The sequence below is a fragment of the Osmerus mordax genome, chromosome 3 (assembly GCF_038355195.1).
Source record: "Osmerus mordax isolate fOsmMor3 chromosome 3, fOsmMor3.pri, whole genome shotgun sequence".
Taxonomy (NCBI): Eukaryota; Metazoa; Chordata; class Actinopteri; order Osmeriformes; family Osmeridae; genus Osmerus; species Osmerus mordax.
The window spans coordinates 10,594,228-10,621,420 of NC_090052.1; the positions used below are offsets into that span (position 1 = coordinate 10,594,228).

The window sequence follows — 27,193 nt, forward strand, 5'->3', positions numbered from 1 at the left end:
TAACAGGAAACGCTTGCTTCTCATTACATTTCTGCATCAAGCTTATTCATACGTATGTTAAGCAGTAAGACGAGCTCTCTCTCATCAGCAACGTGAGATTCCCATGCCAGGAGGGCTCAATGCTGCTGTGTTATTGGGACCTTATTCTCTTCTTCAGCACTCATATTTCACTTTGCTGCTTGGGTCAACATATTTTGAGCTTGCAGTCTTTATATTGATTGTATCTGCTCTCTATTTCATGCGGGCGAGTTGGAGGGAAGTCACATTCCTCGGGTCCTTCGTCCTTGAGAGGGCCTGTGTCATTATCTCCTCATAATCTTTCATCCATCAGTTTGAGACCAAAGTGCTCTTTCCAGAAGGTGCTTACTAAAGTCAGTAGTGTTGAGCACACACTCTTATCATACATATTTGGTGCTGTGCATAATGATATTGGATTGTGCCATGTGGTGAGGTTCTGTCTTTAAGGTAATTTCATGGCATGCCTTTTGAAGCTTAGAATATTTCATAGCATAGAAGCAATTGTGTCACTAGATTTCTTTATTAATTGTATGACAATATATCTGATGATAAGTATCTTTAAATCCACAAGTGGCTGTTATGTGGATGTGTGTGTGCTCTTCCTGATGTACTTTGTCTGATAATGACTAATAATGATCATCTATAATTTTCTGCTGTTCAAATGCACAAACACACTACCAACAGTAATGATAGGGTTTAGTGATTTAAACAATGCACACAGATAACAGCACACAGGAATAGAAACAAATGTGCTTCCCAAACGCACATTGATATCTGGTATTATCATCCCTGTCATCTGGTACCAGGGCAATTTCCCTGCTCCTGAGTCCGCCTCTCTCTCCTACTTTTTTCCCTCCCCCTCTCCTCCTCCCCTCACGTCATCCCCCCACTTGTTCCTCTATTCTGTAACAGCCTATGTTTTTATAATGCAAGAGGTGGCTGACACGATTCTGCTGCATGATGCGGAACCCCCCTTATCACACACACACAACTTGTCACGCTGGTTTCTCGGGCGAGTTACAAAACCCAGAGCCTTGATTGGATGAAAGGAGCCGTCTGCCTTTTGACGGAAAGCTGAAACATTACGCAGCTCAAACGAGATGGAAATACCCTGGTCAACTGTGAAAGGGGGAGGGGGGGGCGAGGAGAAAGGATAAAACTTGCACTCCTCTCTGCAGCCTTTCCTGACTTCCCTGCCTCATCCCTTTCCCTTCTCTGTCAGCCCCTCCACACGTTCATACCCTTTTCTTCACTAGTCGACCATGCAGGTTTCCTGGTGCCGGGGCTGTCACTAACAGTTGTCATTGTTTACGTTTATCCAGTGGGCCGGCCGTGTGTGTGTCTCTCTCTGTCTCTCTGTGTGTCTCTCCAGTCGTGCAGGAAGGTGCAAGAGAGAGTGCTCCTAGCCTGGAGGCTCACTTCCAGAGCACTGGCTCCAAACAAGGACTGCATTCTGAAGCCAAGGGAGAGAGGAGAACTAGCCAACTACACTGGCTGGCCTGGTCATTCAGGCTGGCCTTCAGACAACACGACACGATCAAAGACTGTGCTTCCCTTGCCATGGATGACCCACCCTCTGCTGAGTGGCAATGATTGGTCTGGGTATAGTTCTGAACCGAACATGTGCAACAATGTAACATTGGCAACATTGGGCTGGATTTGGATAATATGTGTATTTTTGTCAAGACAGTATCTTTGAATAATTTTCATTGTTGTTTACAGAAAGAAGAGTGAGAAGGAATTAATTATGTCTAGTGAGGAACACATGTTTATGTACTGTACAACGATACATTTACATTTAGTCATTTTAGCAGACGCTCTTATCCAGAGCGATTTACAGTAAGTACAGGGACATTCCCCCAGGCAAGTAGGGTGAAGTGCCTTGCCCAAGGACACAACGTCATTTTGCACAGCAAGAATCGAACCAGCAACCTTCTGATTACTAGCCCAATTCCCTAACCGCTCAGCCACCTGACTCCCAACATTTCTACCTCTGTACTGTATCTCTCCCTCATCCTCAATCTGTCTGTCTGTCTGACTTTATTTGACCACTATGCCCCATATTCACTTCCACACAGCTTCAACATTTCTGTAGAATTATCAAATGTATTCTGTAAACTAAGTGATCAATGGACCACAGTCCAGGTAGACATGATGTAATGTAATGGACACTTAGAACTTAGCACTCAAAGTGAACCTCTTGATCCCTGTTTTGGACACAGTAGAGTGGTCACTCGTAACAACTGTAGCATGGACTGGTCTAAGATGGTGTTAATTGATCAGTATTGTCTGTTAAAGATTGTACTATTGTCACCAACAGCCAAAGCATATCTTACCCAGGGACACATACCGTATTTCTTCGAATAAACGTCGCCCTTGAATAAACGCTGCACCAAAAATACACGTTGTGTAATAAATGCCGCCCTCGGATAAATGCTGCACCAAAAAAATCTGAAAACGGTTATTTAATTGGTTAAATTCAACCCCAGTATCTATTACACATGTACATAAGTTTCTGCACAGCTTTCTGTTTGAATGCTAACATGTATGCATGTTTAGGCATGCAGCTTCAGATTTCTACACAATGTAGAACACTTGTATAAGACAGTTGTACTACCAACGCACATAATTGATAGCCAATGAGAAAGGGAGTTGCCGCACTCATAGACAAACAAAGAATAGACTAGGAGGTCAGCAGTAGTAAATGAAACCTGCGTTTAAGCTGCATGATTCATTTATCACAATGTCAGCAACGAAGTTGTCTATGGCTGCACTGCAGCTACAATTAACGAAATCTCTCTTACTAATTAAACGCCGCCCTCGCATAAACGCCAGCCTCGAATAAACGCCGGCCTCGAATAAACGCTGCACCAAAAATGAACGTGAAAATATGAGGATAAACCGCACTGGAAAATATGCGATCTTACAGCATGCCGTTGTGTAACACACTTCGAAAACGAAAGTAAGTAAGTGCGTAATGTATGTTTTCTATTGCCTGGGAATTAACTAATATTTACCTTTAGACACGTGAGTTCTAAATATTTCCAACGGTCCCCAAAGCATAAGTTATTTTGTAAATGCAGGGATTTGTAACTTGTGTTCTCCGATTTGTAACTCGTGTTCTCCGATTTGTAACTCGTGTTTGTCAGGTTGCAAACAAATGTCATGGGGTCATTTATTTGTGAATCCCGTTACATTTGTTAATCACGAAATACATTTGTGAATCGCGTTACATTTATTTGTGAATAATGAAATACATTTGTGAATCGTGTTACGTTTGTTTGTTTGTTTGAATTATTAAACTAATCTAACTCCATAGAGCTGCACAGGGATCTTCTACGCTACGGTATAGACAGACATCAGCCATGCCCGTTGAGTCAATGTTAGCTAGACTCTAGCTCATCATGCTTTTTATTAACGCTGATTTGCAAGGAATGCAAGAACAACTAGATAGCGAAACACCTACACTGTAGGCATGTTAACTAGTTTAGCTTGCTAACGCAAGAGCATAGGTAGAATGTGTGATGATTTAGCGTAGTTTATTGGCAATGGGGCTTACGCGTTATTTCATGTTCCTGACTGTGTTTCATTCGAATAAATATAACCTGTGTTGTCATGTAAATCTACAATTCACGATGCATGTTTGTGCAGATCTTTGTCAGGTTATTCTTCATTTTATTTTTCAGCAAGATATCTAGCTAACTGAAGCTGAGTTGAATCACGATAGAGTTTGGTTGCTAAACTGTAACGTTACCCACCTAAGTCGATCCCGTTTGCTTCGACAACAGAAGTGGAAACAAGTAACGTTATCATTTCAAATGATATCTAGTCAATCTGTTGAAAACAGTGTTGTGTAGACACAATAAATGTATTTGCACGTTTTTATTTCAAGTCTCCACCTTCGATGCTTCAGTGAGTGCTGTTGGCCGTGTTGCGTTTTTGCTCCGCAGCTTCACTCGTTGTAAGCCAACCAATCAGCGCCAGCTCATCTATATATTCATGAGCATACCATAAAAGGAGAAAACCTAGCGTTTTTTCCCGGGACAATTTCAAAGGAAGCACCAGGGGGCATAGAACAGCACCCGGGCCATTTTCAGCCCAACCAATGTTACACAACCTATTGGGAGACCTTAAGGAACAGTGTGAAATACCCCTAAAACCCAGTCAATGACCCCTTTAAACAAGATGAACATAGACATATGTTCTACATTAGCCTTCTCATTAGTACATTTTGAAGCCATACTAAAGCATTTGTGGCATAGTTTTTGTCCATCGGAAAATATTCAGTTGGAATGTTCGAAATCGCATATATGCGACGTTACGCTGTGAGACCCGCATTCAAACAATCACATATGTGCAAAGCTACTCCTTAACGGGAGACCATTGACAAGCGTTAACTTCCTTGAAGGCAGGTACTCTGTTGAAGTTTAAAACTATTGGATCTGCCCAGAGCCACTCTGGATCTGCCATAACCAATCGCTAGCGTTTGCTTTAGCCAACTCCTTCACCACTAATGGAGCTAGCTGGAAAATCAAACTTTTCCAGAACCCCATGGGGAGGAGGGCCACAACATCATGGCCACCAAGAAAACTCAGCAGAGATTGTTCTTGCTTCGGCTTTAACTTTTGGATATTTGCCTCAACGGACCAAATGGCTTCGCTCGCATCTTTCTCCGCCGCCATTACTGAACTAGAACTCAAACTAGCGCACAACATCAACGTCATCGTTGCTGATTGGACCGGTAAAAAGTTGATTTGAAAAATCCGACTAATTTGCCGAAACCCCAGACTGAGTACAGAAGCAAATTGAAAATTGAGCGGAAGTACGTAGGAGGGGAGTGCCAGGCTAGCTATAAGCCGCTTCGAAATAAAAACTGCACCACCACAAGAAAAATGTAAACTCGGGGTATAAACCGTGGTTTTATTTCCCAAAAATACGGTATGCTTAATTTACAATCCAAGAAAATAAATAGGGATATAGTAGAAGATAATCATTGAAAAACATGTCTTTTGATGCTGGTTATTTTTAAAGAATATGAATTAAAACACCCACTCAACCCTACTCTATGGATGCACAAACAACGTGATTTTTTGTTGTGGTGATATGTTATACATAAACAATCTGATTATGAGATTGGAGCTATCCGTTATTACAATCCCATTCATCTAGATTTTCCTAGCATGGTTAGAAAATGACTTCACAGCCTTAAGTCTATGGAGTGTCATTTAGAATTATGTGAAGTTAAACATGTAAAACATTCAGTAACATATGAAGTAGCTGCTGCGCTGGTACCCTACATTACCCATGGCTAATCCTTTGATGTGATTTGATGATTGAGTTACTGAATTAGCTGGAGTCCTGTGCAAATATAAAGAGAGCCAGAATGCTAAATATATTAAAAGGTACAACATACAAGTAAAACATAAGGTTTTATTCCATATAAACATGGAAGATAATGAGCCCCATTGAGTTGTATAGCAAGCAACACAGACAGCCCTGTTGGAGAATACATTCCACATTTTTGGAGTAGCCTGATACTTCCAATCAATCATGTTATAGCAAGTCTGTTCCAGCCAATTGCCTTTGGTAAGGCGGGTCTTCCTTCTTATTTTGTAAAACCACTAATGAAAATAACTTGAGCTGGAGGAAAGTGAAGTTCAGACAATAATTGAGGGTTTCTTCTGTTTGAGTTTGTTTAATAATCTTAACAATTGCATCTTTACATAGGGATGTCAAAACTACCCCACAGATATGTATACTTTTTTGCAAGGTGTTGGATATTTTACATTGTGAGATGAAACAACTTACAATGTTACAAAGGGCTTTGTGATCGGTTGTAATACGATGGAAACATCAACAATGATTTGGAGGAAGATGTGCCATTAAACCACAACTGTGGGTACGGCGGAAGAGCCCATAGCAGCTTGGTACAGGAAGTCTTGTTCCTCTCCAGGTTTCTAAATGGAGAGAAGACCAAATAAAAGAGAAAAAATGAATCTCAGTTAATTCATCTCTGAAGTTTTGGTAGCCTCTACGATGAAAATAGTATTATCCAAAAATAATTATCCAAGCACAGCTTTTAATGTGCCCTTGAGAGTTAGTGTGTATGGAGCAGGGATTTTTTCTGTGATGTAATGAAAAAAAGCTAGTCTCACAAACAGAGACACATGCACACACACACATACACACACATTTGAATCACATGCATCGTTAGGCTAAAGGACATCAGGATGGACCCTCACACCTCACTGGACAAAGTGTGTGTGAATGTCTGTGTGAGCACACAAGGGTGAGTGTGTCTATAAAAATAGCTCTCTCTCTTTTTCTATTTTTCACTCTCTCTCTCTCTGTCTGAAGCCTGGGTATTAGCAGCTGAGAGCTCCCCCCTCACTCTCTTTTATTGTCCTTCCTTCACTTGTCTTGAACATTCTACCTACCATCTCTCTCTATTCCTCTCCCCCACCTTAACCACTTCTCTCCCTCCATCTCCCCTTTCTTTCCACAAGAGTGCACAGTCATTGTCTGTCTGCTGGAGAGCAGGAGGAAGAAGAGTGCCATTGGGGGTGGTGGTGGGGTCCATGCTGGAGAGAGAGATCAGGATCAGGTTGCTGATGCTGAGCATGGGAAAACCTGTTGGTCTTTTCAGGTGCCCACTTAACCTCCCCTTAATTAAGCAGAAGCTGTTTACTTTTGCACCTCCTCCTTTCCCCTCCTCCCTTTGTCCCTCTGACCATTTTACCTGTTCTGTCCTTTGTCATGACCATGAACTGACCCCCATCAACTTTTTGGTGTCGACTGAGGCAGGAGAAGTGATGCAAGTGCTGGATAAAAGATGAGTGTATGGAGATTGTGAAAAGCTGTGTCAGTATGTGCATATCTACTGTACAGTGGATTCACTCACTTGTACAACCCCCCCCCCCCCCCCCACACACACACACACATACACGCACAAACACAAAAATGCATGCACCCACACACACAGACATGCAAATACCCACCCACGCACTCACACCCACGCAGTGCACACGCATATGCACACACGCACGCTCACGCATGCACACAAACCCACGCACTTACACACAGTGTGGGAAGTGCAGCTGGAGACCTGTCTAGACCATTTTTCCATGGTCACATAACTCTCCTCTACGTTCTCCCTCAGAAAGTAATTGCAGTCATCTTATTCCAGCTGTGCGCCTTTTCAACTGGAAGATGTTGTTTTTGTATGTCCAAATTGAACTGTGATTTCCTGAAATGAATCAGTGACATTTCCGTGTCCCTGGAAACAGAAGAAGGTTGACTATGTTGAATGAGAAGGTTGAATATGTGACTCCATATTGTTTTAAGTTCGGATCTCGGAATGATCCATTTGTTTCTTTATATCTTTATATAAAACAAGGTCTGAAAACAATACCATTCAAATAATAATGTGAAGACAAACTTTGTTTACTACTAAACCAAACCCACAACACTATGTTCTAGCCACCCTCTCGACTGTCCCTCCCTACTGCAGTTGTCACCCTTTGGCACTAACCAACAGTGCGTGTGGTGGAGGGTCAGGGACACATGACACCTCTCTGACCCAATGAAATGGATGAGGGGGGCAATAGAATGACACCGCAGTTGTCTTAGTGAGGGTCAGAGGTTGTTGTCAGGTGTTGTGAGGTGCGTTCAGGGTGGCATCTTTTTAGAAGGGGGGACTATGTGTGTGTGTGAGGGGGGGGGGTCACAAGTGGGCATTGGCAGCTGTGTGCTTCCTTTAAGCTCACTGTGAGATCAGTTAGAGCAGATCTGGGCATTTTACGTGAGATAAATCAAAAATGTAAAATAAATAAATGTGTTGAGCGTTCGGAAATCTGTAGTCCTGAAAGACTACAGTGATCAGATGATTTACGTATGTGCGCTTATGCAGCCTCACCAACAGGAGACACTGAGTTAGCTGTTGGTTAGCCCTCGAAAATGTCCACTCACGGTAAAAAACGAAAGGCTGATACCGAATGTAAAGTTTGTAACAAGACATGGACTTCTAAGTATCTGTTTACTGAAGTCAAAGGCAAATCTGTGTGCTTAGTTTGTGGAGAACAGGTCGCTGTGTTGAAGGATTACAATTTGAATCGGCACTACGGGACTAAACATGCGGACAAATACAAGAACTTGACTGATGCAGAGAGGGCGCGGGCTGCTGATGGTTTGCTAGTTAAACTGCAGACCCTGATGATCACCTGTCAGCTGTCCTTCGCATATCTACCTCAGACGTTCAATGCACTTGTTCAAGCCCAAAACAGACTGGATTTTTCTCACCGAGTAAGAAAAACTGAACTGAACTGGAAAACATGAAAAGCACTTATTGCTTTTGTATAAAGTTAATCAATTGCTGGTCTTTAACATACAGATTATGTATTTTTGTGAAGGTTTAAAGGTATGTAAAAAAAAAAAGACACTTTTGACATATTTTCATAGCCTTATTGGGTGTGCTTACGCCTTCGGCGAGCACAACCTTTGTTCTCTCACATATATATTATTTATTATTCTTTTTGCCCCCCTAAGGATCCCTCAATATTTGGACTACACAGACAACGTTGGTGTCAAAATGTTTGATAACGATTGCATTGCTTCTATTGGTATTTACGTTCCGTTGCACGGTTTAGGTTGAACTTAAGTTTTTGTGGCAAAAAGTGCCTTGTGTCAACAAAGGGTACTCAGTGCTAGCCTACGTCACAACTTCAGCACACGTTAGCAACGACACCTGGATACAACATGCATCGATGTGCTGTTGCACAGCGAGTATTGTATCGTGCCGTGGTGTACTAGCAGCATCATACATGTGCATTTAAGAATCAAATCAAGACTTGCATGTACAGTAAGTAATGTCACATTAAAGAATTTATTTAAACTCAAGCTTGTGTGGTGCGTCGCTGTCTTCATTTCCAGCGCTTTCAAACAATCCGCTCACTCAGAGAAGTTTGGCTAGCCACCGCAACTAGCTTGCTCGTAGCAAACCTCTTTTGAATAAGCCATTTCCCCCAAAATAAGACGCAAGTAAGCACACCCTACAATTTCCCCAGAAATTGTACCGTCTCTAGTAATACATGTTGTATTACGTAGTAGCAGCTCAAAACCATATAATTTACTGTTTTTTTATAAAGTAATCAAATTAATATTGAGCAGAATTAAGTTCAGCCTATTGGTTCGGTCCGCCACAACGGTCTCAATTTCTCATGTGGCCCTTTGGGAAAATTAATTGCCATCCTCTGATTTAGAGGGAAGCATAGAGGTGGTGGTGGTTAGGAGGGATGTTTTATTTCTCATTTGTTGAGATGGCTTGTCTGGAGTAAGGGGTGAAGCAGCTTTGAAACACAACAGCAGTGCCCTTTTCACACTGTCAGGCTGACAGCGCTGGCCCAGGTTATTCATATCTCCCACAGTGTCCTTTTAACCCTTGTGCTGCCTTCGGGTCATATGACCCAAAGGTTCATAACTAACCATCATTACATATACGTATACTGTAGATATTGAATATACATGGCAATGCAGAATATCTTGGCTTGGTTTGTCTTGAAATGTCTAGGATATGTTGAGAGAGTTAGCTATGGGTTGGTGTACAGGGATAGTGATTTTCAGAGAGAGAGAGAGACAAAACAATGAGACAGAGACTGAATGGAAGACAACATGCTGCATGTGAATATTATTGGGTGTTAGGATAAACCAGAGGAAAGGAAAGAGAGAAGAAAAGAAATGACCACTGCATGGTTTGGATTTATTTGTACTTCATTGTTCTCCCATCTCCTACCTCATATAAACCTGACTCTCCAGATGGTTAGTAACATATAACCATCTGTGAAATTGTCTTTTGAAACTGTTTGGAATATGGCAGTCACTTTCAAAAAACACTTGGCAGGTGATTGGATGAACCATCTGTCTATCACTGTCTATCACAGACTAACTTCAACCGTGCCCAAAGCTGACAAAAGTTCCTCATAGGACCCTGATTGGTCCGAACCACTGTGGTTTGGGTGTAAACAAAAAACTTGGAGCTTGGCAAGATGGATTCTTGCATGGTGATGATCTCCCAAATCCAGCTGTCTCACGCGGTTAACCTCATAAGCCTCTAAATGCTTTCAACAGCCTTGCGCTTGTATCTTCAAATCTGCTGGTTTCTCTTGCTGTAATTCAGAAGTAGTCTGTTGCATACACATCTGACATCCATCCATCTAACTGCTTCCACATGGTAGCAGCTAAATAAAGCCTGTTGATGCAATGTACATATTAAAGTATGCATGACGCATGCTGGTGACTGTAGATCTGTTTTCCAAACAGGTGGACACATCTCGTGGTATTGAGTCGCTCATCACCTGTCATCCATGAATGTGTGTCTGTGTGACACTAATAAGGTTGCATGAGATTTTAAAAGGGATGCCATCGATGCATGTACATATGCAGGCACACACCTACACCTAAACTACCACGCTATTATATCTAGGACAACATTTCTTAAATGATCAAATAACATCCAGTCATCATGACCATAAAACGCTGTCTAGGTTTTCCCAGTTATACCCCCCCCCAACACACACACACTCAAGTAAACAGACAATTAGAGCATAGACAGACGATCAGAGCAGAGTTGTAAGCAGAGCTGAGTTTCTGTGCGATAATAAGGGCAGCCAAAGAGAAATCAAGTGTGATGGCCAAACCCGACTCAAAGTCCAGTTTAAGTCAAGCTGGAGGGGTGCAGAGAAAGTTCTGGATGACATCATCGCAACCAAACAGCAGACTGTTCTGATTCTTATCTCCACGGCAATACAATACTGCAGCGGTAAGAGCTAATTTGGACATACTGGGGTTCGGAACTGGTCAATATATGCTGACTACAGTGTATATAGAAATGTAATAGCACACTGACATGATCAAATAAAGTCTAAAAAGGTACACTAAAATAAGTTAAATGTATAACTACAATAATCAGATTATGACATTTAAGGTGTGTTGGAGCTGCCTTGTTTTTCTGTCTTTTTAGAGACAGCTTTCTTAGTTTAATTGTTTGTGGTAACCAAAATCAAATGCACTTAAAGTGTTTGATTGTATTGCAAATACAGCAGTATTTGACACAGCAAGCAGAAAGAGACAGCCTTGACCAAAAGAAGACATTAAGTTGATTCAACAAGATGGACTAACAATGTCTCCTACAGTATTTGTCACAATGCTATGGCTGAATGCTTGAACTTGTCTCGTCTCTCAGTTATTCTCACTGTAAACTGTAGAGTGCGTGTGTGTTTCATGTTACCAACTTTTGTTGAGGGCTTGTTATAAAAAATTTAAACTTCCATTTAAATCAGTAGTTTATTGACTGGGTATGGGGGTGAGAAGAGAATTTACATATTCCTCACGGAGGTGTTGCTGTGAGAACTAGGGGTGCAACAATTAAACAAGCCCACGGTTCGGTTTGTATTGCGGTTTATGGGTCACGGTTTCTGTTTCGGTTCGTTTAGCACATTAGGGGGAAGAAAAAAACATTACCATTTCAGTGTTCTCTCTGTATTTCCTCTGCATGAATAACATTGCAGACATCCCAACCTGCAGACTCTTTTCAGGGAGGTGGCTTCTCCAACCTAAGGGCAATTGTAATGTATTTTCTTAAAAATCCTCAGTATGTTACCTACAGGATCCACCTGTGTCCTTGAATAATATATTTACATGGTCAAGGACTTGCGATCTAATGTTGGTGGTTTATATAGCCATCTTAAAAATCACTCAAACTCATTTGGAGGTACATGAGCAGTGTTGGGACTGTAATTCCACTACTTTTAGCGGTAACGAGCATTTAAAAACTCATTTAAATGAGTTCGTTACTCTCTTTTGTGAAAAATGAACACTTGCAGACAAGAAGACAAGATAGGCCTACTTTCTTAAATGTTTACTTTAGCTGCTTCTGATCTGACATCGCAGGACCTTGGTGGCGCAATGATACACCAATCGAATCAATCAATGAGCATTAAACCACATCATGGCCGACAGTGCGGATAGAATGAGCTTTCGCTCCTGGAAGTATGGACATTACTTTTCGCTTGTCGAAATTAAAGACAAAAATGTAGTGGTGAGTTGTACATTATGTGCAGGTGCAAAGAAACTATCCACATCTAGGAGTAGCAATTCCAATCTTCTGAAGCACCTGTTGAAACAACACGCTTCGACAAAGCTAGTAGCGAAAGACCCCAGCCCTACGGATGCTGAAGGCGCCACTCCATGCAAACAACCAAGGCTAGACTTTACACGGACTGCAGTGCAGCCGATAAGCCAGGCAGAGCTGAATAAATTGATTGCTAGGTATGTTGTCGATGACATGCATCCCTTGTCAACTGTTGAGTCAGTTGCCTTCAGGCAACTAATAAGCAAAATTCCAGTAAAAAAGCAGACATAAAAGCAACTTAAAAGTTACTTTTCCTAGTAACTAATTACTTTTGATATACAGTAACTGGTAAAGTAATTCAATTACCTTTAAAATAAGTAACTAGTAACTGTAACTAATTTTCAGTAACTTGCCCAACACTGTACATGAGAAATATTCTGGTGCGTAACCACTTCCATCAACTTTGATTAGCATATGTGCACACACACATGCACACACACACAAAGCATGTACATGTGCATGGACACATGCACACACACAGACACAACCTGTTTGGGATGACACTTTCTCAGATAATGAACAGTTGACTTAGATGAGGTGGTATGTAGGTGTGTGTATGTGTTGGTGTGGTAGACACACGCAGACATACAGTATGTACACTCCCTGTCTGTACTGTCCTGAGGTCACTTCCATTTGTACCAGGGTGAGCTTGATGAGAGGAGTTCTCTTTGTCAAGACTCATCACTGGACTTCTTTACCATCTTTGATGGTGGTCGTGTTTCGCTTCCCTGACTGCATTTTACTCCTTCTTAGAGAAAGGCTCTTGTTGAAATGTTAATCACTGCACAGAGATTGATTTGAATCCCAGAACTCCAGTTTACCTCAAGTTTACCTCAACTTCTTTCATCCGTACTTCTTTTCTCTTCATGCCTCTTCCTGTTCACACATTCCCCGGTTGTCCACAGCTGTCTCTCACACCGTCACATCACCTCTCTTTTAACACCTTCTGTCCATCCCTCCACCTCCCCTAAGACTCTTTCAGACTAGCCCCTAGAGCTACGTCAACTGCCCATGCTGATTCCATCCTCTCAAACAGCACCTTGCTCACTTCACTGACAGTTTCAAATTCTACCTTCTGGCTCCTGTTTCAGATTCCCCCTGTCCAAAGCAACAGATACAGTCACTCATTCATTACCATCTCCATTTCTCTTCTGAACTCAGGCCAGGGGGGAAGATGGTGTTGATCTTTGATGATGATGATGATATGGTGACGATGATGAGGGTTGTGACAATGTTTCACAATCTAACTGACCTTTTGACACAACTGACTGACCTTGACTAGTTGTGTCGGTTTTGTTATTGATAACATTGTTGGTTTCCATTAGGTTGTTGAATTGTGTTTATATATCCATGTTGTATTGATGTATTGAGGATCGTAAAACAATTGTCCCAAAATTCTTTATAATAACTACACACAATTCATCATTAATTAAGCATTTGTTACCTATTAGGTAATAAAAAATAAAAAATAATAATACATGAATTATACTTAATTAATAACAAAACAACCATTTATAAATGAAATCATGTTCCCATTATAAACCAGTTGTAAACTATTACTAAATGCTTTATTCATAATTTGTAAAGCATTGTTCCTATCTTAATTCTCATCAATAAAGCATTTGTACACACACTCATAAATGGTTTGTTCATAGTAAATAAGGCTGTCCAAAATTCAGTTTATAAATAGAAGTTTCACACTTAATAAGTATTGCGAAAACCATTTGTAAAATACATAATTGTCTCTTTATAAACTATTTACAAGCTATTAGTAATTTCTTTGTTCATCATTTCTAAAGCATAGTTCCTGAATTCATTCTAATCAGTAAAGTATTTGTAAATATAGCTGCAAGCAGCAATGAGGTGGCCAAGAAGTCAAATGACCCAGAAAACATTTTAGACATCCTCAGAAGAGGGTAACGAGTACACGCAGCAAGTTTGGTGTGAATCCATCAAAGATTTGCTGAGATACGACCCAACTTCCTGTTTACTGGCTTAACGGCACATTTTGATTGCCTGTACAGGGCAAACGGTTTCGAAAATCTTAAAAACATGTGATATCTTTTGTTAGGCTTGGACTGAAGATAATCTCTGCCAAATGTAGTGAAGATTGGACAACATGTGTAGGAGGAATAGAGAAAAAACGTTTTTCAATGAATTCAAAATGGCGGCCGCATCAATTCGGCTATTATCACAAATTCTTAGTCACACACGGGATGTCCCAAGATATCATGAGACAAAGGAATCCCTTAACCCTTGTGTTATCTTCGGGTCATTGTGACCCATCAGTCATTGTGACCCACCGTCGTATTGCGACAAATTTACCGCATACAAAAACAAAGTGAAGCATTTTCTTTTAACCGTTGGGCTGTCTCAGATCCCCCACATTGCAAAGGTAAAAATAAAATTATTTGTATTTGTTTTTGTATTGGGTAAAATTGGGCAAACACAACGATGGTTCGTTATGAACCTTTGGGTCATGTGACCCGAAGGCAGCACAAGGGTTAATAAAGGCAAACAAATCGACAATTATTGGCCAAAACACATTTTGGCTTCCTGCGGCCACGCCCAGTGATCACATGACACCAAATTGTGTTGACATCCTCATAAGAGGGTTCCGAGTCAACATACCAAGTTTGGTGTTGATCTCTCAAAGAGTTGCTGAGATATGAACCAACTTCCTGTTTGGTTGCTTTGTTGCCGATTTTGATTGGCTGTACCGGACAAACGGTTTGGAAAATCGTTTGATAACTTCTATGAGGGTTGCTCTGACGATGATGTGTGACAAATCTGGGAAAGATTGGACAAAAATTGGAGGAGTAGTGAAAAAACGTGTTTTCTTAAATTCAAAATGGCGGAAAATCTATATAACCGGAAATTGACGTCATAGAGTGTGTTGAACTCGCCTTGATCCAGGGAATCCAACGGTACCTCATTTTTGAAAATCGGTCATACGATTCAAAAGTTATGTGTGTAAACACAAGTCCAACTTTGACCCATTGGTGGCGCTAGAGTGCTCGAATGGGAGACATGAAACTTGGTGAATATAAAGAGGGTACTGTGCATAATGAGTGTGCCAAATTTCACAACTTTTAACCATACGGTTCTAGGGGCTGCCATAGACTACAATGGTAGAGGAAGATTAACTAGAGAGGGTACAATTTCTGTGGAAATTGTGGGTGTGCTCGCTTGCGTCGGTTGCAGATGGGTCCGTTCCCTTAAGTTTTTTCCAATCTAGTGATATTTTCAAGCATTTAGCCCAGTGGTTTTCAAACGTTTTGTGCCCAAGGCACACCAAAAGGCAAGTCAAAATCTCAAGGCACACCTGTATTCATATCTGTGCAAAGCGCCTCTATAACATGTGTTATCACTCTGTAAACGTTATTTTTATTTACTGATGTTATATGGAAAGGTGCAATCGCTGAGGGTCATCCAATTAGAATGAAGAAAAAAAGGGAGACTTGGATATCCAGTAGAACTCTTTGTATTAAATACTTGTAAAAACAATGAATTCATTGAGGTGTATGTGGTAAAGCACAAACAGAAAATATACATTAATACATAACTCTGTAGTACCATTTGAATAATACATTATACAGGGAACTAGCCCTCGTGAGGCCAACAATGACGGTGTTTCACTGGGCATACAACGTGACTTCCATGTATGACTGAAGTGACCTATATACAAGGGTACCACACTATAAAAACCTTTAAAGACAACCAAGTACAAGAAAGTGCAAAAGTGCCCGGACCAAGCTGCCACTCCATCCGAATGTGCCGTAAAGCAAACCAAAAACATTTGTAACGTGCGGAGTGGAGTCATGTGACCAACGTGATTTCCATATATGGTCATTTAAATAGACACGCCTTAACTGGGCAACTTAACAACTTACTATGGCCTTTTTTAACAACTAATGCCAAATACAATTTGTCAAAAAACTATATTACTCATAAAATATTTATTGACAAAATAATTCAATAATTAATTTAAAAGTTTGTAAACTTACAACTAATTTATATTTGAATCAGCATTTAAACATTTTATATTGTACATTTGCTATTTAACATTTGCTCAGGCCCGTAAAGATTACCCCCGCAGCCCCCGCACCGCGGGGGGGCCTCGCAGGGATGAGGGCCCCCTGTTTTATCCAATTTGAATTACATGAGATGTCTTATTGTCTTGTCTGTGTTTCCAGAGTTGATATAAAAATAAAGGAAAGTATATTTAATTGTGCTTTCTTTGTTAGCAAGGTAAGTGACATGACGGAGTAGGTCAGATGGTCACACAGACCGGCGAGCCCGCTGCAAATAGGTAGCTAACTGTAGCGTAGGAAAAATGAAACGCACATTTAAAAGCGGTGCCCAAAAGCGGCATTCAAAACAGAAAATTTCGGAATTAAATGCCAAACTTCCCAAAATTACAAATGTCTTTTTCGACCAGCCGGTGAAGGATGCACTCATCTGCCAGAAGAGACAGGTATTGTACTGTTTGTTATAGCTAACATTACTGTACCACGTAGCTAACGTTAGCCTATACTTTGACAGCTGTACTGCTCTGTCTGTGTTGTGCTTCCTAGCGTTAACAGAGCCTCCTTTCCAAGAGCCAGGAAAATTTGCCTTGCTCCTTTATTGACTTCCTATCAAGCTGACAACATTGAAATGGAGTGAAACTACAAAAAAAAGAGAAAGTAGAAAAAGTGCTTAATTATAAAATATATTAGCCTACATAGCTGACATTATTAGCAAACGTGATAACGTATGCGACAGTAGTATCGTGCAGTTGCAGCGATTGCGTTTGACTATTTAAACATACAAAAAAACATAATCAAAGTTACAATAAGTCATTGTATTTCAGTTATATACATATTATGATCGTGTAAAACATACAGTCATTGCTTTCTACAAGATTCACACGACAAAAAATGGCTCCATTTATAATTTAGCGAACAGGCTAATAATAAAACACAACTCCATACTATCAAGTGTGCCTGATGTAGCCACGGCCATCAAATTATTTCTGACAATACCCGTGACTGTCGCAAGCGCTGAAAGGCAATTTTCCAAGCTGAAACTGATCAAAACATATATCATAATCCATGTCACAAGAGAGGCTGTCAGGTCTGGCCATCCTTAGCATAGAAAATGAATGTGCGCGCAGTTTAGATGTAAAGAGTGTGGTAAAAGACTTTGCACACAGATTTGCTAAAAGACGCACACATGTGTAGGCTATTCACCTGCAAACCGTTTGAGCGTTTTTTCTTATTGAATAAATTTCCCTCACAAGACAAGCTTGAGTTTTGATATCTTCGTTGCTCACAGATTTTTTAAATTCTTGGTGGTACTGAAGAGAGGGCCACTCGCAAGTCCTGTTCAACGGAGAGGCGTGACCTCCTGTTGCTCTTCATGTAAACTAGAGTAGAGAATGCCAACTGACACAGGTAAGTAGTGGGGAAAAGAAGAAGTTGTTCAATCGCGTGGTGGGAGATGGTTGGGTACTCTGATGCAGAAGCCAACCAAAACTGATCCAGTGGGAGCTCACTAAATTTGAGTTTCATTGTGCGGTCCATCCGGAGCTCTGCACATTCCTCTCTCTCCCTCAAAATGAGCTTTTCTGTTGAGGATTCCTGATTGAATGGGGCTCGAATCCAGGCAAAGTCCTCGATGTCGGCCACACGTGGAAAGTAGCGCTCAAACCTCTCTTTTAATGTCTGAAGGTGTTCAGCAAATAAAGCGCGCTCCCTAGCTGAAGCTTGGTGTTTAACTTGTTGAGATGCCCAAATATATCTGCAAGGTAAGCCAGCTTGGTGCACCACCTCGGATCCGCGAGCTTGTCCTTATGAGGGACAGAGTGTTCTTTCGAAAACTCCAAAACCTCTTCTCGCAGCTCATAAAGACGGGACAGGACTTTTCCCCGTGACAGCCAACGTACCTCTGTGTGGAGGAGTAGGCTTTGGTGGTCAGCTCCCATCTCAGCGCACAGTTGGGAGAATAGCCGAGACTTTAGGGGCCTTGATTTAATGTAATTCACCACCTGCACAGACTGATCCAGCACCTCAGCCAACTCCGGGGGCATGGTTTTGGCAACTAATGCCTCTCGATGTAAAATACAGTAGTTTGTCACAATATTTGGGTTTTGTTCTTTCACCTTGGCAATAAAACCTCTCACTCTCCCCGTCATGCATGCCGCACCATCTGTACAAAGACTGACGCACATTTCCCAGGTCAGACTTTTCTCTTTTAAATAGTCATTAGTTACCCTGAATATCTCTTCCCCTGTTGTGTGGCTTTCCATTTCTTTACAGAATAAACAAGTCTCTTTGATTGAATCACCATCAACATATCTGACGTTTGCCAGAAGTTGGGCAGCCCCACTTATGTCAGTTGACTCGTCTATCTGTAGAGAAAATGTGCCGCTGACCTGCAGTTTATCCGTCAACTGTTGTTCTATGTCATCTGACATGTCGTCAATCCTTCTTTTGACTGTATTATCTGACGAAGGCACTTTTGATAAGGCATTTGTGGCATCTGGACCCAGCATGACACCTGCAATTTTTTTTAAGCGGGGAGGATGAGCGTCTCCGCTATTGTGTGTGGTTTTTTCTGCTTTGCAATAAGCTCCGCTAGGCAAGTTATATTATAACTTGCCTCCATAGCCTTATCAGACACTTTTACACAATCCAACAAACGGTCTTGCTGCCTCTGGTTCAGATCCCTCGCTCTTTTAAAGAAGGCCAAGTTTCTCTCAACATGAAAGGGATGTTTGGTTTCCAAGTACCTCTTCAACTTACTTGGCACCATGTTAGCATTAGCCAACTTCTCCCGACAGATGACGCACTCGGGATGGGGGCAGTTGACATCCCCGGTCCAGGTGAAGCCATAAGACAGGTAGCTTTCATGATACTGTCTGCTGACAGTTTTTCTTTTCTTCTCTTTAGGTGGTTCTTCTACGCTGACTATCTGTGGTTTGCTCCTCACAATAAAGCGATCCATTTTCTTTCTTTCTTAATGACGTTTGAGAAAAACTAGCTAACCGCAAGCCGTTATTGTTGTTTGACAGGACATTCTGAGGTAACATTCTTTGCGCGTCTGTGTTGCGGCTCTCGCTCTTTGCGCAAGAGCGGTTCGAACGCGCCACCAAGTTCATTAACTTGTACGCTGTATGTGCCACCACCAAGGCTGATATTTTGTTACAAATCTTACTGGCGCTAAGCCATACATTTTGATATTTTATTGCAAAATGTGTATGGCTGTCACAAAATCCCTGCACACTGTTTGGGAACCATTGATTTAGCCTACTCGCAAACCCCCTTTGAAACAAGCTACTGTAACAACGTTGTCACCGGCAGTATTTCAGATGGAATCGCGATTCAAATAGTACCATCTGCAAACTGAAAATATGCCCCCAACAACGTAAATAAGCTTTACATCTATTTAGGGAGAAATGGCTAATTCAAAAGAAGTTTTCTACGAGCAATCTAGTTGCGGTGGCTAGCCAAACTTCACTGAGTGAGGGGATTGTTTGAAAGCGCCGGAAATGAGAATGTTTGTTTTGACATAAAGTTTAGGCTGTGGCACGGAAGCCAGCGACGCACCACACAAGCTTGAGTTTAAACTTTACATACATTCTTTAATGTGACACTACTTACTGTACATGCAAGTCTTGATTTGCTTAAATGTACATGTATGATGCTGCTAGTAGTAGAAAAGAGTCAATATAAGATCTTTGGTAGTAGTACACCACGGCACGATACGATACTCGCTGTGCAACAGCACATCAATCCATGCGTCGTTGCTAACGTGTGCTGACGTGGTGACGTAGCTAGCACTGAGTACCCTTCGTCGACTAAAGGCACTTTTGTGCCACAAAAACATTGGAACCTCCTAAACCGTGCAACGGAACGTAAATAAAAATACAAGCAACGCAATCGAGACCAAGACAAACATTTTGACACAGGCATTGTCTATGTAGTCCAAATATTGACTGATCCTTAGGAGGGCGAAAATAAACAATAAATAAATAATATATATGTGAGAGAACAAAGGTTGTGCCCTTGCCGAAGGCAAAGCACACCCAACTAGAGAGGGTACAATTTCTGGGGAAATTGTAGGGTGTGCTTGCTTGCGTCGGTTGCACAGGGGTCGGTTTTTGAATGACATTTTTACAACTGATATTTCTGTTTATTTTATATAAAAATGCATAGGGCCTACTTATTATTTATAAATATTACATAGATTTAAAAGCATCTTTTTTTTGCTGCTCATTTACAACTCAAAATACGAGTGAAGTGTAGAATGAAATATGATGTCTTCCCATTTCCCCTGCAAGAGGCAGCCTCATAGCTGAATCAAAACGAATACATTTGGCTCTCTATGACTTAAACGTCCTTTTAAGTTTTCCCTTCTCGTGATATTTTCTGGCATTTAGCCAGTTCCATCTGCTAACTGAAAATATGCCCCCAAAAACGTAAATAAGCTTGACATTTTTAGTGGAAAATCGCTCATTCATAAAAAGCTCACTGGTAGCGATCATTGTCAGTAACAACACAAAATGCGATAGAGCCCTGTGTGGAGAAGCTGCCCCGGTAAATTCTACTACTACAGTACAGTACTAGACTACTGCTGTGTTCGTCTTGGTAGCGATTGCGTTGGTTGAATTCGATGTAACGTTCCGTTGTACGGTTTAGGCTGAAATTAATTATTTTCATGAACAGTTTAACAAAGTTTAGGCTGTGGCAATGAAGTTCAGGTTAGTAGTCAGATAGTTTCACCTATTGAAAGACTTTGATAATTTCACCAACAAATCGTTTACTTGTAATGTAATGTCATAATAAATCCTACAACGAAAATGTATTTGTGAGGAATGTTTATTTTAACGATTGAAAACAGATGCATCATAGACTACTGTAGTATGTGTTGCCCGGGCAACAGAGGCTAATGTCATGACGCTAATGCTTCATTGAAATAGTAGATTACCATTTCCAAAAGTAGATGTGGGCCTACTTCCTTAATAATATCAGCTAATATTGTACATTACATTTCACAATTGTGTTTCACATCACAAAGTAAAATGAGTAAATAGTTATCACCCTGGCCTCTTGTGGCTTGTGGCGTTTCTGCAGCTGCCTTGCAGTAAAGCTATAGTTAGCCTAGCTATCCCCCAAGTTAACAGATGCGAAACGAATGTTCTGCTACAGGTAGTCACGCGTGTTTTCGTGACGTTAGTGACGTAGTGACCTTAGTAATGTCAGTGACTGTGGCTAGCAAGTTAGCCACCGTTAGCTTCATTTTTCGCCACTAAACCATGCAACGGAACGTAAAAAAAAATACAAGCAACTCAATCGCTACCAAGACGAAACTTTTGACACCTAGGTTGTCTATGTAGGCGAAATATTGACGAAGATTTAGGGGTGAGAAGAGAAACAATGATAAATATAGCTGCAAGCAGCAATGGCGGATTCCTCCTAACATTACAAACCATTGAAAAATGTATATTCTTTACAAATTGTCACTGTAAAATTCCATGCTGCAGACTTACCAATGGGATACCAAATCTGAAATGCAATACCATCAAGATCCACAAGGGCTTTTATTTCAAGCCAAGGAGTGAAGGGAGGGGGCTTGGTGAGCCTACCCATTCCAGAAAGCCTTGTATCTTTGTGTATCAGGGCGTGGCCTGTAGCGTCACTTATGGGTGATATTGAGCCATTTGTGGTGTGGTAGTTACTCTTGGCCTATACTATCAATGTTTCAGGATTTTGAGAACTTTTTACCATCGCATAAAAAATCGGAAATGCAATACCATCAAGATCCACATGGGCCTTTGCTAAAGACCAAGCAATGAGTGGGGGCTTGGTCAGCCCACAATTGCCTGAAATGTTGTGTATGCGTCTCGTCAAGCTTGTGCGTGTGTCAAGGGAAAGGCTGAGTGTGTGAGAATGTGGAGCACGCGCGCGCTGAGGAGCCGTACCAGACAAACGGTTGTGAAAATAAAAAATATGTTGAATAAATGAGTGAGGGTTGCTCTGACGATGATGTGTGCCAATTCTGGGGAAGATTGCACCAGAATTGAAGGGGGAGTAGCGAAAAAACGTGTTTCCTTAATCTTTATTGTACAGAGAAATCCAATATGGCGCCCGTTATAGGTTCTTGAGGCTTTTTTGTTCCTCATGAGAAATAAGGCATATCTAATGAATTTCAGAAAATTGGGACAAATGGGATGCAAATGGCATCACTTTGAATATAGGCAAATTGGGGCATGGCTGTAGAGGTTTAAAAGGCTACCTCTGCCTAAACTGACATGCACCAACTCCGAGTATTGCGAACGAATGTTCTGCCAAAAGTAGTCACGCGTGTTTTCGTGACGTAGTGACGTTAGTAACGTCAGTGACTGTGGCTAGCAAATTAGCCACCGTTAGCTTCACTTTTCGCCACAAAAACTTAACTGAAGCCTAAACCATGCAACGGAACGTAAATTCCAATAGAAGCAACTCAATCGCTACCAAGACGAAACTTTTGACACCTACGTTCTCTATGTAGGCCAAATATTGACTGAGTTTTAGGGGGGCAAAAAAAAATAATAATAATAATAATATATATGTGAGAGAAAGGTTGTGCTCTCGCCGAAGGCTTGAGCACACCCAATAAAACTAACAATAACAATAGGTTTCCTCCTTACGGAGGAATCCTAATAATAATAATAATAATAAAACTAACAATAACAATAGGTTTCCTCCTTACGGAGGAATCCTAATAATAAAACTTACAATAACAATAACACTAGGTTTCCTCCTTACGGAGGAATCCTAATAATACCACCAATAACAATAGGTTTCCTCCTACCGGAGGAACCCTCATAATAAAACTAACAATAACAATAGGTTTCCTCCTTACGGAGGAATCCTAATAAAACTAACAATAACAATAGGTTGCCTCCTTACGGAGGAATCCTAATAATAATAATAATAATAAAACTAACAATAACAATAGGTTTCCTCCTTACGGAGGAATCCTAATAACTAGAAAAGGCTGTTCCTGCGAAACAGCAGTGAGAATGCTGAAAACCTGAATGGGGATAGCTGACCATGCTAAAAAAGCTGAAAATTGTGAAAATTTTGTAGAAAGTTATAAGCTGAAGCTTCAAAGCGCCCGAAAGGTATTTTTGAAAGGGGCAGGAGCTGGACGAAGGCATAAAACTACAGAAAAGAGAAGAACAATGCAAAAAGAGAAATAATTTGGAAATTTAGTAGAAAGTCATTTGCTCAGGTTTCAAAAGGTCTGAAATGTATTTTAGAGAGGACCTGGAGCTAACTGACTAACTATTGTGGGTAGTAAATAAGATCATGCTACATCTAACCAGCGGATCATCTTGCAAGTGTGTCAAAGTGGTATTTTTTACAGACTGTATTAACACTGTAGGCGTGAATAATGCATGCATCGTGATTGTCGTCCATCTGTAGCCGAAGCTAAGCTAGAGAGAGGATGCAATGGAACATTTCCTAAATAAGATACATTTACTTCTTCAAATTGAAAACAGAGACCATATTTTGATTAAAGACAAGTTCCTTAACCTCTGTTGTCAATATCGCCAATACAAAGTAAATATTCTTCAGTTACGAAGCATTTGTTTGTAGCCAGGTAACGAATATTATGTCTGGAAAAACGTAGCTAGCTATGTGACCTGGTTTCGCCGTATGATGACAGTCGTAGCGTCACTAGAATGGAGGCTAGATTATGTACACTTTAAGCTCAATGTAGCTACATACCTTGTTTGGCCAATTTGGTCGATTGTGGAAAAAAAGTCGAACCGTTTTTAGTTATGGAGAGCCATCGCGCTAGCTTGATTATAAGAGAGAATAAAAGAAATGTAGCTAGAATCCACACCTCAAACAAGTTAACCTAGACGCAAAACTGTACGTCCAATACAAAAAAATATATTTTCCGTGACCCAAGACTGCCGAAACCAGAGATATCCTTTATATGTCTGTGCTATGGAAGCAAATCAGTGCCATAATGTTTTGAATTTTAAAAGGCATTGAACACTTAATATTGAAATTTAAACAACACTGAATTCTCATCTGAATATATTTCAATGTAAAATAAAATTCAGGTTGCTCAAATTCGAGCCTAAAAATTTCAATCTTAAATAATTCAACCATAAAAAATTCGACCCTATCAAATTCGATCAGAAAATTTTCGAGCTGAAAACATTTGAGCTGAAAAAATTTTAGCCTATAAAATTCGAGCCTAAAAAATTCGAGCCTATCAAATTCGACCCGAAAAATTCAGAGTTTAAAAAATTCAGATTATTAACATCCGGGATATCAAGGACAGGTAGAGCAATCGAGCCTCAATGCAATCAAACCAACTTCTGACCTATCAGAGCACAGACCTTCAGTCAAGCACTCCGAGGAAGCGGGAAACTTTCAAGCTTAAGAAAGAAGAGAAGAGGAAAAGAACGATGGCTACCCGTGACAGCAACCAGGCTTCGGTGAGTCAAATTTCGATGTAATCAAATGTTATTTTATTTATATAGAGCATTTCATACCAAAAGAAAACGCAAAGCGCTTGAAGCACGGTGGCCCAGTACTGTATGGAACCCCACATGCTAGCCAGTTGATCACTTTTGGGCCAGTATGATCCGACTGGCCCAGGCAAAGCTAGCGACCGTTTGAAAATACCTGTTCATTATTCAGTTTATATTATATTCAATAAAAACTTTCCTAAGATTTTACTATTTTTCTATGAAGAGAATTTAGAAAAGTATAGTCAAACTAAGTAAACTTTGGGCAAGACATACTACTAATTCAAGGCCAGTTGAATTTATAAGTGATGACCTGGATTCAATAATAAACGTCTAAATGTCGAGCCCTAAGTGCATTATAACCCCTGGAGGGAAAATAATAAATCTTTTTGACACATTTTTTCTCTCTTAGGAAGTGCTGCTTGACCATATTTTGGGAAGACTCCGCTCTCGTTTAGAGCATATGCCTTTGGATTTGGACTACTTAGAGTTCGCTGTCACACAAGAGTATGTGTTTTTAAATGCTGTATCCAGTCGGGTGACTGCTTCTTCAGCAATTGTAGATGCCCTGACATCACTACATAGGCTTATAAACCTGGAAAAGGAACAAGTTGAACAGCGAACTTCAACAGTGCAATTTGAGCAAGGACTAGTTGGACGACCACGAATGGTTCTCTCTCCGGAGTACCTTAGCAGTCTTTTGGACCTTAACTTGTCCATCCCATGCATAGCTGCACTTCTGGGGGTGTCAAAACGAACAGTGCATCGACGTATGGCTGAGGCTGATATGTCAGTCAGGACACTGTACAGCACTCTCACAGATGAGGAATTGGATCGGTGTGTGAGAGACATCAAATCCAGGCAGCCTCACTCAGGTTATCGGATGGTGAAAGCCCTTTTGCAAGCTCAAGGACTGCGGGTGCAGTATGACCGCGTCAGAGCTTCCATGCACCGCATCGACAAATGTGTACATGTTTATCCTGCTTATATGTGTTTGCCTAATACAAAAATGGTGTGTATGGTATTACAGATAATGTATCTTGTTGCAGCCTCCAATAACCTTGCATCAACCACCCTGGCCTTCTTCCAAGAATCTGTGGAGAAGTTTGGTTTCCCTCTTAGGTAAATATGATTTTTAAACTTTGTCGGCCCCTCCATATAACAGCTTAAACACATGCATCATCTTTTGCAGTTTTTGTAAATTTGATGTAAGATGCTTCAAACATTCCTGTGCTGATTTCATAGGTTGTATAACCAACCAACACTTAATATGGTCTTTGTTGTAAATGTTTGTTTTAGGGTAGGGGCTGATCAAGGGGTGGAGAATGTGGATGTTGCACGCCTCATGTTTACAGTCCGTGGCACTGGAAGAGGCAGCTTCATTGCTGGGAAGAGTGTTCACAATCAACGGTTAGTAAAGAAGTGCAGATAAAGCTAGTTGAAATAGGGCACTCGACTGCTGCCATGCATCTAAACTTATTTTTCCAGAATTGAGAGGCTATGGAGAGACCTATGGACAGCTGTAACAAACATCTACTATGATGTCCTTCACTACCTCGAAGAAGAGGACTTCCTCAATATCGCCAATACTACACACCTCTTCTGTTGCCATTATGTGTTCCTATCACGTCTACAAGATGACCTGGACAATTTTCGCAATGGTTGGGACCATCATCCATTAAGAACGGAGGGCAATATGACCCCTAATCAGCTGTGGGCACTGGGTCAAATACATCAGCCAATTCCAGTTCCAGATCACATGGCAGTATGTCTAAATATTCAACTATTTTGTGTTAACAATTGTAAAAAACAAAACAACCCCCCCCCCACACACAATTATTAACATTAGAAACAGTCTAATAGACCATAATAGACCATATTTTGCTAAATAGGGCTGTGCGTTTACTATGTAATATGTTGAAGCATTTGCTCAATGACCAATCCTTAGTTTTATGCTAATTTTACATATATACTCTATAAATATATATATATAACTATGCTGTCTGTATAGATAATCAACACCGCATACAAGTGACATTTTTTTTTTTCAAATTTGTAGGGTATAGATATGCCTCTCATTGAGTGGGAGAACAGTGGACTTACTCCAGACTGCCACTCCAGCATCGTTGTCCCAGACATCGAAAGCCCACTGACTGATGAACAAATGGCAGCTTCAAGAGAGGCTGTTGACCCAAGAGCTTTATCCCAGGCTTATGGCTGTGAAATCTACACTGCAGCAGTTCAGTTTTGTGAGAACATTTAAATAACTGAATGTTTTGAGCATTTTCAGAAGAACTGTATCAACTATATAATAATACATCATATACATCAATAGATTCTTCACATCTCTGCTGAGTCAAATACTATTTTTTATTTCAGAGATAACTGCACAAGCACTTTGCAATGTGACCCAGGCATCTTAACTCACTGGCTCATGCATCAAAGAAACATGCAGACATGCATAACACAAA

The 27,193-nt window shown here is 40.8% G+C and overlaps 1 protein-coding gene and 1 long non-coding RNA gene across 5 annotated transcripts; one reads left to right on the top strand and one right to left on the bottom strand.

Annotated features, from left to right (window-relative positions):
• Positions 1-5,434: 5,434 nt before the first annotated feature.
• On the bottom strand, positions 5,435-7,535 carry LOC136941021 (uncharacterized). The gene is made up of 2 exons (XR_010876431.1): positions 7,096-7,535; positions 5,435-5,975 (listed from the first exon to the last, which is right to left on the bottom strand). It is a non-coding gene; the product is annotated as an uncharacterized lncRNA (long non-coding RNA).
• A 3,078-nt stretch (positions 7,536-10,613) lies between these two features.
• On the top strand, positions 10,614-27,160 carry LOC136941018 (uncharacterized). 4 transcript variants are annotated; one of them, XM_067233389.1, is made up of 6 exons: positions 10,614-10,831; positions 24,582-24,689; positions 25,135-25,844; positions 26,022-26,132; positions 26,211-26,487; positions 26,782-27,107. In XM_067233389.1, the coding sequence occupies exons 2-6, from the start codon at positions 24,660-24,662 to the stop codon at positions 26,983-26,985; spliced, it is 1,332 nt and encodes a 443-aa protein (XP_067089490.1). In that variant the 5' UTR covers positions 10,614-10,831; positions 24,582-24,659; the 3' UTR covers positions 26,986-27,107. The 4 variants fall into 4 exon arrangements, with proteins under 4 accessions (XP_067089490.1, XP_067089489.1, XP_067089488.1 ...); XM_067233388.1 differs by lacking the exon at positions 10,614-10,831 and having other exon boundaries at positions 24,260-24,689; positions 26,782-26,971; positions 27,102-27,160; XM_067233390.1 differs by lacking the exon at positions 10,614-10,831 and having other exon boundaries at positions 24,261-24,689; positions 25,135-25,641; positions 25,753-25,844.
• Positions 27,161-27,193: the final 33 nt, after the last annotated feature.

Bases quoted from the DNA above. Each gene is read 5' to 3' on its own strand.
- LOC136941018 (XM_067233387.1), top strand. From the start codon at position 24,552: ATGCAATCAAACCAACTTCTGACCTATCAGAGCACAGACCTTCAGTCA. The intron at 24,690-25,134 runs GTGAGTCAAATT...TTTCTCTCTTAG, and splicing joins GTGACAGCAACCAGGCTTCG to GAAGTGCTGCTTGACCATAT. The intron at 26,488-26,781 runs GTATGTCTAAAT...TCAAATTTGTAG, and splicing joins CAGTTCCAGATCACATGGCA to GGTATAGATATGCCTCTCAT.